Here is a 13,038-nt window from a genome sequence, read left to right as displayed (position 1 = left end):
AGCTGAGAGATTTTCGTAAGCTGATGCCCTCCTGTCCTTCCCCCCTTATGTTTTTGGCTTAGTTTATAAAGTACACATTTTGAGTTGATGTAGTCAGGAATGATTCAGGATGTGAAATAAAGACTGGTTTTGAAATTTGACTTCTTTTAAAAACATTTTTGTAGTATAGCACTAACCAATTAATTGAAATTCTGTTGTTTTATCTTGTAGAGCTTTTTGATAATTACATGCAACAGGATGCACATGAGTTCTTAAACTATCTATTAAATACGATTGCGGATATCTTGCAAGAGGAAAGAAAACAAGAGAAACAAAACGGTCGCTTACCTAATGGCAACATCGACAATGAAAATAACAGCCCACCAGACCCAACCTGGGTTCATGAAATCTTTCAGGGAACATTAACTAATGAAACCAGATGTCTTACATGTGAAACTGTAAGTCTGTATATACTTCATAAAACTAATTCTTCCACGTTTCAGAACCTCTGTTTCATGATTAATTTCTTTCAACAAACTAACATGCTAGATTAGTTTTTCTTTAGAAATTTTAATGTTCCTATGAACATTTGCTTTTTTTGGTGGTTGTTGTTAGTTAGAAAATTTCAGCAGCTGATGCGTGAAATGTAGGGAAAGGCTTTTGGTCAATATTAGAAAAATGCCCAACTGAATTTTTGTCAGTGTGATCATAATCAACTTCATAATTTGGGTTGGAAAATTCTACATTTATGTATTCCTAAGAGCAATGAAGCCTGCTACTTTGGGATGTTGACTTCTCAAATTTAATGTCTTGATAACTTAATGTCATGCTTAGTGATACGTTCCTTGAATAAGTATTCGGAATCAGTTACCACCAATTTATAGTTTGTAAATTCAAAGCCACTGAAATCAAGATACTGTGGTTGGCTCTTGGCATCAAGACGTAGACTGGGGTTCTCAAAGAACATCTTAGTGTGCAGAAAAAGTAATCCTTTCCTAAAAGTCTGTCCACCGGAATTCTTCTAATACTAGACCCTAAGAAATAAACTCCTTCTTTGAGTAAATGATACTAAAATTTTCTTTGAGAATAGCTCTACAATAAGAGAAAGCATATATTTCAGAAAAAGCTTACAGCTGGATTTTACCAGCTTGAGAAAGAGAAAAAGCAGCACAATTTGAAAATTACAGTAATTCTGTCATGGTCTGTGCCTTAGATATTGTAAAAAGCTAAATGACTGGGTTTTGTGCAACTCTTCGTACCTATTTTCCTTAATTAGGTAACGCACATATTTCAGCATGACATTGGAAAGGAGGAATTAATGAGATTAAATCTATGTAATTCACATGTAATTTTCTCCATCTTCTAGAAATACTCCGTCTTTTATTTTAAAGAAAATAGCTTCCTAATGTTGTATGTAATGTAACTGCAGGCATCAGTAGATCATGGAATTTTGAGTAATCTAGGTGCTGATGTCTAGCTACGGTATGTTCTTTACTGGTAGATTTCCCCTCCCTAATAAGTATTTCGTGGAAACTGTCAATTGCTTCTCTTTTAGTTCTTGAAGTGATATTTTTTTCTTCTTGAAAATGAGTTTAGCTTAGTTTCTTAACATGACAGACATCATTATCTTTCCTCACTATGGCTTAGTGAATTACTGCTGTCAGGATTTTTATCTAGGTACAGTCCTTAATACAATTTTAAAATGCTGACATGCTCTTTACAGCGTATTTTATTAGTTATCAGGCCTATCACAATTCTTGAGAGTTCCACTAATATTGCTCAGTTCTGTTTTTCTTTTAGCCATTGCTGAACAAGGTACACCATGTCTGTTTGCCCCAATGCCTCCTTGGAGAGTTGAATTTTATATTCAGTCTTCTAATACACATTGATTTTAGTATATTAGGGCCTTTGTTTTCCAGGTCCTAATAATCTGCAAACTATTTTATCAGCTTCTGTCTATCCGATATATCAGCTTGTGTCTAATTAAAACACAGTGTTCTGAAAATAAGCACTTAGAAACACATTTAGGCACATTAAATAAGTAATATTACTGTGAATAATGCCTTGCTTTCAAATGCAGTCAGCATATATGATTGTTTTAATGTTTATTGCAAGCTGTTGGCATTTAGAGTCTTTCTGTGTTTAAAGATATAACTTGAAATGTCGGGAGTACTTTGATATAACTCATGTAGAAGACGACAGCAATAGTGGATGGATTTGTGCTTAATGATAAGACAATAACCTTAGTATATTTTTAATTAAAATTTGCAATTTAATACATACTTAAATGTAAAGCATAATATATCTTTGGTCTAAATGAGAATGATTATCTTCTAACTGGCCAAACCTACTCAATGTTCCTAAAATCAGCATGGCAAGATTTTATTCTAGTTTCATTTGTCCTTATAGAGAAGAGCTTCTTTCCAGGACACATGTCACATTAGCCATGTATTTAAGATAAAAGATTAACTGACTAAAACTTTATGCTCAGTTTAAGTATGGGCATATATGGGATATAAGGAACATAGATATTAATTCTTTAACAAAGATTTGTGTCATGGATCAAACCACACTATAAACCAAATAAGTATCAAAACAGATTATAAGTTGTCTTTACATGCTTTTAATGTGATTTATTGTTGTGATGCTTTCCCCCATCCTTGATAGAGGCAGTATTTTTGTGGCTAATTGATAACAATTATCTAGAAGTTCATTGGTTGTACAGGTTTCTGTCACAATTTAAGGAAAGAATAACAGTAAACCAGAAAATAATGTAATTGACTTCATTAAGATTAAATTTGAAACAGCTAAATGTGGGCAGTACTTCCACAGAGAAAAATAGGAAATTGTAATGTTTTTCTCCAGCTGGTGGTCTTGCTCTTGTGTTCAAATGCCTCTACTAGACATAAAAGGCTTTGGGTCAATTCTACTGTGGACTGGAGAAGGCAATAAGGAAAATCTCAGTGGTCTTTTTTACAGGAGTATTATAGAAGCATTAAATATACCCTACTGTTGTTTGGTTGGGGTTTTTTCTCTCTCTTTTTTTTTTTTTTTTTTTTTTTTTGGTTTTGTTTTTGGAAACCAAGATAAATCATGCCCTCTGTTTCAGCTTCATTTAAAATTAGTTTCTGTCTTAGCACGCATGGGAGCCTACAGCTGCAAAAGCTCTTTTGTCAGTGAGCTGGTTCACATTGCTAGTGAAATTCCAAACTGAAAAAGAAATACAGATTCCATGAGTGTTAGCCGCCTGAGTTTTCTGTCCTGCATGGCACTGCTCATCAGAGCACAGCTGAGCGGTTTTGAGTGCAGACTACGTCCTTCATGTGAGAACAATATACTATCCCCTTTAGCCAGAGTACTGAAACACCCAAATTCTTCACTATTATTCAGATGCTCCCGTTAGGAGCACTCAGGTGGCTTTTTGAATGCAACAGGGCTTGATTCTGCAAGTGATGAGGTTTTCTGACTGTGTCCACCTTCTTTTCAGTTTATAGATGGTTGAAATATATAGATTTGTTGACTTTAGTCTCATGAACTTAGTGATGTTTATTTGAAATGGAACCTCTACAGAAGGGCAGGGTCAGGCTGGTTAGCGTGGAGGGTGGCATTTTTATTCTTTTTTTTTTTTTTTTTTTTTAATTAAAACTGCGTGAGTTTATGTTGGGGAAAAAAGTACTGCTCAAATATTGATGTTCAAACCAATCTTAAAAATGAAAAATAGCAATTTCTAAATAATCAACATGGATGGAAAAAATCCACTTGGCTATTATTTCAGTACAGCCTTTAATGGTTCCTGATGATCCTAAGTACACAGTGGACTGGCTAACCTGAGGGGGGTTCTTTAGGGCAGTATTATCAGTTTTATCACTAAGAATGGAAGAATTCCTTTTGTGAACTTTTGGGTTCAGTACCAATTTCTTTTGAACTAAGTACAACATATTCCTTTCCTTTTCTTCATCTCCCCCCCCACCTTTGGAGCTTTCGTGTGGGATAAAGCTGCCTGTGAAATCTTTATTGTTTCATGGAATTTTCTTTCATTAGACCAAGAAAGGAAAAATTATCTAATTGCATGTCTGAGTAACACTGATCACATGACCGCTTAATTCCAGCTGTCCTAGCTGAAGACAGCAGCAGAGTATTTTCCAGAATTGATTTTTTTTTTCCTGAGCCATTCTTAATCCCTAGGGTAAGATGATTTCCACCAGCGTTCTTAGTGTTATGAACTCAAGTTTGGTAATTCCAAAAGTGGTTTGCAGTGGGATATTTTGAGGAATAGTCCACACAACTAAACCATAGTGCATCCCTGAAGACAGGAAACGTGCAGCCCACTGAAGATGCAGGTGGCTTTTATTTTCCCACCCTAAAAATATATTGGAAGTTTTCCATATATGTTCTGTGATCTCTTTAAAAGTATAAATGTTATGCTTCGGTATCTAAATAATATAGGAGATGTGACGTATACTGGCATAGCTGACTTTTTTGTATATGTACACTTATTCTTGGAAAGATTTAGGTACAGAAGGGTGGGAGGAATCCTTGCCTAGTCTTCTCACAGGTATTAACAGAAGCTTTTAAGTTAATTTCATTAGTTTTGGGGTTTGCCCTATGGTATTAATTCTCAAAAATAGTTGTCTTGACCACCTATGTTTTTCTTTTTATTCTCCATTTATGCTGCCTTTAGGAGCTGTGTGTTTCTCATCTCTTGATAATCAGAGAACAACTTTCTAAATTTATTTTTATTCTGAATTGAAAAGGGAACATAAATCTCATGTTTTGAAGGTCAGCTTTTATCAGTTGTCCTGTAGCTGCCTGCTTTCAATCAAGAAACTGCAACCAGGCATCTTTTCTAAAAGCATTTACTTTTGTACCTAGGAGTCACAAAAGGCAGAGGACATCCTCATGAGTGGCATTGAGTATCTTTAGATACAGAGAAGAAACACTAGCAGACAAAAGTTAAAGTTGCAGATTGCTGTTTCCTAAACCTTTTAATAACGTAGTTGATTTTCAGGGCAGCTGTGGATTTTGTCCATCACCATTTTTCAGGATTTGTGGTGGAATGTATTCTCTGCTTCTTGGAATTTCTTCTTTACTTTGTTTTTCTTGTATTTTGTAAGGAATGGCTGTGCACTGTTCTGCCTCTATCAAAAGAAGTTGCAAGCTCTCATTTACCAGCAGATTTGCTATCTGCTGCTCATTGAAAGTATGAATCTAGCCAGGAAGAGGCTTCAAAATATTTGTGCTGTTTTGTTAGGGACACTATGATATGCAAATACATAGCTTTCCATTGGAAGGAATCATAGGGGAAGAACAGAGGTGAGAGCACGAAAACGAAGAATCCCAGTGATTGTATTCTTCTGAAAAGAGTGAGGTGCAGAAGGAACTTGGTATTAATATTGTTGAGCTGAAATGACAGCATAATGACAGCTGGCGTTATATACCCTCACAGACACATACATACTTCCCTCTTCCTGAACAAAATCAGATCTAGCAAATCTCTGAAACAGAAAGGCCACTTATAACAATTTTAAACAGCTGTTATAAGGTACAAGATGCATTCTGTCAGTAGGAAAATGGTACTGAAGAACAGAGTTAAGTTAGTATAACTTCTTTTAACTATAATCTATTGTGTTTTTTTCATGCAGATAAGCAGCAAAGATGAAGACTTCTTAGACCTTTCAGTTGATGTGGAGCAGAATACTTCAATTACTCATTGTTTAAGGTGGACACAAAAATCTGAATTTTCATGCTTTGTCTTTTGTCTTTTACCTAGAAAGCAGGAAGTAAAACTAAAAGCTCACAGGCTTAGCAAATTCTAGCTTACGTAGACTTAAGAGTATAAAATTATGTTTATATTGTACCTGTTTATATTTCAGACAAGAAACTAGTATCTATAGCTTTTTTTTTTTTTTTTATTCAGGGGTTTCAGCAATACAGAAACTCTGTGCAGTGAATACAAATATTACTGTGAAGAATGTCGCAGTAAGCAGGAAGCACATAAAAGGTATATCAGACTCGGGGGGAAAAAAATAACCCATGTATTTAATGAAATTACTGTTGTATTTCCTTGTACGTGCGTGTATGAGGCAGGAGGAGAATGTTCTTTTTCCCTTAAGTTTTTCCACTCTTCGTCCACTTGAGAGTAACTTGGTGGCATTCCTCTAGCTTGAATTCAATGAGCCTAATTCCATGAGAAATGAGAATCCATATAAAGCATTTTGGGACTTCTTTGATCATTATTTGTTTCACGAATGAGAAAAAGAATTGTCTTAAGACCAAAACTAAGTTAAAAAGACAAGTTAAACCAAACTGCCAGTGACTAACCAAAGATTATGGGCAATGATGAAAAGTCACTGATTTCATGTGACTCTTTAAACTTTGTTGTGACTTGGTAATATATCAGTTTGATTGCACTTTTTTTCTGATTCAGTCAGACTGAGGCCTGTAACTTTTTTGTTAACTGAGTTTCTGGTTTATTTTTTTTATTTAAAATTTTATAATTTTTATTTAAATTTATTTAAATCTAAATTAAAAAATAGATCTATTAAAAAATGTACACTTAGTTGTGCTAAACTTCTGCTTGACAGTGCTCCTGAAAAGCATCAGAAGCTCTGTGCAATCCTGAAATTCTTTTTGTTTAAAAACAATTCTTGTCTGCCTAATAAGTCTTGTAGTCTTCTTTGAAAAACCTCTGATTTTGTGTACTGTGTGTTATTTATGATCTGAGAAAGTATTTGGTTGAAGGGATGGGAACGCTCACATGCTCTACTGGTTATACCACTGATTTGGTTTACCATAGGTTCAGCGCATGGCTTTTGGCATATCTCATCTGCAAAATTTGCCTTCACGCATTGCCTAAGCCTACTAATCAGTGTGTATTAGAGGGTGGTGAAGCCAGGTCTGTCCTGTTGTTCTCTGTTGCCTTAGCTCTTTTTCTGCGTGGGAGGTAATTGATCCCTGACCAGTATAAGCTGTGTTGACATAAACCTGTGCTGTAGGCACTGCCATACTGGCAAAACACAGCTTTTATTGTTTCTGTTTTGCTTTTCATGTGGGGCTGAAGTTCAGTTTCACTAGTCATAATTTTCTTCCATGTCTACAACGTGGAGCTTATCTGCCGTAGTGTCTACTCAACTAGCAAAGGTTGGGGTACTGTTCACCACCAATGAAAGAGCTCCTATTATCAAACACAGCTGCATTATAAGAAAAGGACTTCATTTTGAAATAAGAAAGAGCAGAAATTGTATCCGTATCTCAGAAATACAATAAAAATGTAACTCTCACTAAAAATAGTTGCTTCTGTCATCTTTCTGCCCTTCTGCTTTTTTCATTTCCTAGCTCCCTTGCAGGCCACGGAAAAAATTTGAGTCTAGCTGGGTTTCCTACAGGTTACCATCAGTCTAAGTTTAATGAGAAAAAGGGAAGGAAGATGAGTATTTTCAAGGATTTTATCCCCAGCCCCCAATCTTTTGAAAAAGGATTGTCTTGCACAAACATGTCCTGACCTTCCGAAGATATGGTGGTTGGTAGATCATGTCTGAAACCTGGGCTGTATGGTTGAAACTTTTGAGATATCTTTCAGGGCTGAAGGCAGTTTGAAAAATTCAGCAGAGTGCTGATCTGACGCAATTAGCTGTGCCAAGAAGCAGAGTGCTCTGGCTTGGTTGCTCTGTTCATATGGGCAAATTTATTACCCGGAGAGTGGAAGTCTCCCTGCTGCCAGACCAGCGGTGGGTGGCTGGGGAGGATTTGTAGGTGCTGATGTGAGGTCTCAGTACCTGAAACTAGGGAAAGGTGCCAGTGCGCGCTTAGTAAAACTAGATTATAACTTTCTGGCTTTGACTGCCATAAAATAACACTGCAACATTTGTATAAAGTCACTGTGCTAGGGCACAGTATTACCTTGTTTTGATAGGATGAGGTAAGGTGGGCTATTTGTATCCCTTGGCAATGTTAAATGAATGGCTTGATATGAAAACTTGGAGTAACACATATGTAACAAAGTGGTGTAACAGCTTATTTTAAAAAGCTTGTTTGGCTTGGCTGGTTTTACTGAGAAATTCAGCTGAAACAGGATCCCTGGAACAACTTTGTTGCAATATGTCCACTGTACACCAAGTGGGATCTAGATTTTGCTTTTGGGACCTCAGGAAAGCTTATGGGTAGGTATGTTTAAAAATTGAATTCTGTGCTATGCAGTCATTATGTCTAAACTATTATGTGGGTTCATAATGGCTGTTCATATTATGTATTATAGCTTTCTATTTTAAATACATTCACAGTTCTCTCAATTGTTAAAACCCGCTTTTAGTTTAGCTATGCAGGATATATTTGTTAAACAGCTGACTGTCGGATCTTCTTTTAATGCTTGCAAAAATTTTTAAAGGCTTCAATAAGACAGGTTTCCCATCTGTTGGTATCAACTGAATGTTTTGGATGGATGTTGGAAATACTGTTGGGTTTGTGGTTTGTTTTCTTTTCCCCCCCAGGATGAAAGTAAAAAAGCTGCCAATGATTCTAGCTCTCCATTTGAAGAGATTTAAATACATGGATCAGCTGCATCGATACACAAAACTCTCTTATAGAGTAGTTTTTCCTTTAGAGCTTCGTTTATTTAACACCTCAGGAGATGCCACCAATCCTGACAGAATGTATGACCTTGTTGCTGTGGTAGTTCATTGTGGAAGGTAATAACTCTTATTTTACACAACAGATTTTTTGTGTAACTATGTTTAAAAAACAAAGCAATGCACTCAGTATCACATTGCTCTAATAGCATGAAAGACCTCTTAAAAGTTTCTTAGGAAAGAATGCGTTGTGGGGAGATGCTACCAATCCTGACAGACCACAAGGCTTTGTTGCTGTGACAGTTCATTGTGAAGAGTGATTACAGTATATTTCACATCACAGATCTTTGTATGAACTATATTTAAAAAAAATGACAGAACACGCAATATCATACAATTCTAATAAGATTTAATGAGTATTTTTAAACAAACTTTAAAAAAAGTTCCTTAGGAATGAAAGCATTATAGAACAGATTCCTCTATAAAGAATTTCCTTTAAGATGTTTCTTTTTATGGCTTGAGCAACGTTTTCTGAAATATATCCATATATTATGAGTTTTGTTGATTACTTCATTTCCTTGCTTTCAAAACATGACTGTTAGTTTTGTTTGGTTTTGCTGTATTCAGCAAGTGTTTTTGTGGCTTCAGGTCTTAAAATCAGGGCTGCTCCTCAAACTGCTTATTGAGTAGATAGAAGTTGAAAACGGTGATTTAATACCTGGAATCACAGAATAATTTTCCTTGTGAGGTCAGCTACTTGAAGTTCAAGGCAGGGCTAACTTGGACATTAGATTAGGTTCTACTAGGCTCGGTTTCATGGCTAGGAATGCTGATTTCACTGCCTCTTTGGGCAATTTGTTCCAGTCCATCAGCATTCTCACATTGATATTTTTTTTTTTCCTATATCCAGTTAGAATTTCTCTTGCTGCAGTTCGTGACCACTGCCTCTTGTCCTTTCACTGTGCATTTCTGAGAGTAGCATGGCTTTGATTTCTTTATAACTCTTCTTTTTGGGTAGTGGAAGACAGCAGTGGGATTCCTCGTTCAGTCTTCTCCAGGCTGAATAAAGCCAGCTCCCTCAGCCTCTCTTTGTCCATCTGGTGCTGTAGCCCTCTGACAAATGTAGTGACCTGCCACTGGGCTTCATCCAGTTTATCAGTCTCTCCCTTAAACTGACAAGGTCGTGTCTGGAATCCCATGTCCAATTATGCATCCCAGAACGCACAGTGGCAGGGATTATCACTTTACTGCTGGCTTTCCTCTTACAGTCCGGTCCAGCGTGCTCCCAGCCCTGTCACCAAAATGATGCTCTGCTAGCTGACAGCTGATCTGGTGGACCTGCTGGGGCCACCCAGCCAGCTGGTTTGCAGCTGGTGCAGTTGGGTGGAGTTAGTCTGGCACAAGACTTTGCCTTTGTACTCAAACTTCATGAGGTTCTTATCAGCCTTTTCTTCCAGCTTTCTGATGTCCCTCCAAATGGCAGACCTGCCCTGTAGTTGGCCATTTACTTGCCTTTTGTCCCACCCACGCACCCGTTCTTCCCCAGATAGACCTAGGATTGCATTAGAGTTAATGACTAGATCTCAAGTTGGGCAGGTTGGAAAATAAGCCTCACTCAAGCTGTAGCCTTGGGAACTTAACCACTCTTGAGAGCCACGTCAGGAGAGGATCCCTGCTTTCATTGAGTTATGGGGGTGGTACACAGACCTGTCCCTTGCAGGTGGCAACCTTCCTTCCCTGGTCTAGACAGAAAGATTGTACTAGTGCTGTTAGCTGGTTAAGGCACCTGCAGAACTGCTTTAACTAGTTGTCTGCTTTTGGTTTTAAGGTTCAGCTATTTCAGAAAGTGTGTTATTTCCTTACTTGAAATCTGTTGAGAAATACAACGTTTTTAAAGTTGGGGGTTTTTTTTTGTGTCGTCATTGTGGAGAAATTTCTCATCTGCCATAAACTGAAGATCTGTGCATTATAACAGGTTTAGTTTAATTGGGAGCCCTTCTCATTGCTGTGAGGATTCTTGAGACTTCTAAATTGTCAATTTAATTCCATTTTTATTTACAGTGGACCAAATAGATTCCTGATTGAGACTGTATAGATGAACAGCAGTTCTACAACTTTTCCTTGCTGAAGATCAGAAATAGTTTGGGATCTGTTTTGTCCCTATGAATCATCAGAATGTTTTCTTGACTTCACTTCTCCGTCTCTCTCTTTTAAAAATTTCATTTATATTTTCAGTGCCTGTGCTGCTTATTCCTCATTGGAAATTATAATCCTTTTTTTAGCACAATATTAAATGTAGAGATAAGTAAGACGCTATTATGAAGCTGATCTAAGTGGAGGGGGAAAAAAGAAAAACATTCAAACAAAAATTGTAGTAGTAGCCATTTTAATTACCGTTAAGTGTTGCTTTTCTACCAGGAAAAAAAAAATTAGTGGCATAGATTTCCACATATGTGTGTACTATCTCTGTTCTTTTCTAATTTTATTTTACAGTGGCCCTAACAGAGGACATTATATTGCAATAGTGAAGAGTCATGATTTTTGGTTGCTTTTTGATGATGATATTGTTGAGGTAAGCCTTATGTAACCCTGGACTTTTTTTTTTCATATTGACCACAGTGCATGGACCCCCTTAGTATATATAAATACTTAAAAGTAAAAGGACTGGTATGCTAATGAAAAGAGGGCTCAACTCCAGTCTAAATAAGCAGTAACTGTGAGTGCAGAGCTGTGTCATACAATTTGACTGTACAATACTTTGAATTGCGTTTTGGTTTTATACTTCTGGAAAGAATCTTCTCTGTTTATGGCCACTGTCTTTCACCTTTGTTAAATTAGCCATTCCTGCGGCCAGAAGACATGGCAAATAAAGATACAGATAAATTGATTTTACTGCAGTTCTTTTCTGAGGGCAATTTGTTCCTATTTACTAGGAGCTTATGATTTAATGGAGTGGGTCAGTCTAGTAGTCTGTTTTATTAAGTATTCTAAATTGTTTCAGATGAAGGTATAACATATCAAAACAGACAAACTTCAGATTTTTGAGATTTCACCCTAAAATTTAAAAGTTAATCCCTGAAACAGGAGCCATTTGCTTCTGGTGGTGTTCTTGCTAATATTAGCCTTGCTTCCAGAAATTATTCTTACTGAAAAATAAAAATGTTTCTAACTAATTTCTTGGAACAGCAGAATTCCCTTTATAGTTTTGACTTGGTCATCTTTCTGTTTCATCAGTTATCTTTTGTTGCTTATTGAGAGAAAGATCAGAAACTGCTGGTGTCCCTGTAGTAAATCATCTCGTGTTTTTTGCTTGTTCTGTCATCTCCTTTCTTTTTCCCCTTGTCTATGCTTACGCGTGAACAGAAGTATGATTGTTCTGTTGAAGTCCTTTCCCTGACTTTCTTTGAATTAATTGAATTTATAAAATAAATAGTTTACATGTTCTTTACAATATACAAGAACTGCTTAACTGAAAAGAAGAAAAATGAGTGAGACAAGTATTGGACTTACATTGTTAATTGGCAGGATGAGTCAAGGGTATTGAAGGGTTCTTCTCTGCAAGCCACATTATGGATGTTTTTTCACACAGGAAATTACAAACATGGAAATATACAGAGCTGTTGGGAAAGTAAAGGATTGCCTCAATCAAGATACACAGTAAATTGAAATGTCTTGATAGGGTCAAAAGTTTACTTTCCTCCAAGGAAAAGAGAGCAAGCTGTAGTAGATTTCACATAATTTCACAAACATCAGGTACAATCTTTCCAGTTTCAAAGCAGTAATACCTGGCAGTGATGTGTTGTGTGTGTTGAGTTTTTTTAACACTTCTAAAGAGGAAGGAAAGAATCCTTTTATTCCTAAATCTAAACCATCTCGTTAACGTGTAGGCCTATGGATCTTCAATTTGGAATGGCTGGCTTCTTCCTGAGAGAGGTTTCATTCCAAATAATGGGACTGAGATTAAATAAAATCTGCCTAAGTAAAGGAAAAATTATCTTTCCACCTTTTTGTTGTTTGTAGCCTAATTGCCTTTGATTTAAAATGTGGCAAAAGAGCTTGCTTTCAGTTTCTTTTGTAGCCAAAAATAACAATGAAAATTAGACAATACTCTTTTCACCTTCTCAACAGAGTTTTTGTTTCTTTCCCCTGAAATCTTGGTTATAGGAGGCTTTCGAAGCTAAGAGGATCACAAGCAAATGTGTGACAAACACAGAAAAAGTTAGCCTTCATTCTCTTTCTTTTTCTTCTCTGGATGTGGTCGGCTTATGCAACTTAGAGTTAGAAACGATAGTTTGAAGTTACATTGTTCGTACTGATATAAAGTCTCCATGGGTTATTGTTGTCTTTAAAACTTCTCTGTGTGAAATTTGCACAAGCAGGGCACATAAGTTCACACTCGCAGTGAATACTAATATTTTAATACCTAAAAAAATATATATAAAATATATAGAGCTACTACTCTCTGTGTGGGTGATGGCAAAGGAGAAACCAAAAC

At 36.5% G+C, this 13,038-nt stretch overlaps 1 protein-coding gene across 3 annotated transcripts in view; it reads left to right on the top strand.

Moving 5' to 3' along the window:
- USP12 (ubiquitin specific peptidase 12) overlaps positions 1–13,038 on the top strand; it is a 39,283-nt gene that overhangs the window by 23,468 nt on the left and 2,777 nt on the right. For all 3 annotated transcript variants that reach the window (XM_080376453.1, XM_080376454.1, XM_080376455.1), the window contains 5 exons: positions 211–437; positions 5,622–5,698; positions 5,897–5,980; positions 8,466–8,663; positions 11,037–11,115. In XM_080376453.1, the coding sequence (XP_080232579.1) occupies positions 211–437; positions 5,622–5,698; positions 5,897–5,980; positions 8,466–8,663; positions 11,037–11,115 (665 nt within the window). The remainder of the gene's footprint in view (positions 1–210; positions 438–5,621; positions 5,699–5,896; positions 5,981–8,465; positions 8,664–11,036; positions 11,116–13,038) is intronic.

The sequence above is a fragment of the Falco punctatus genome, assembly GCF_963210335.1.
Source record: "Falco punctatus genome assembly, chromosome: 2".
Taxonomy (NCBI): domain Eukaryota; kingdom Metazoa; phylum Chordata; class Aves; order Falconiformes; family Falconidae; genus Falco; species Falco punctatus.
This window is presented reverse-complemented; position numbering and strand designations above follow the sequence as displayed.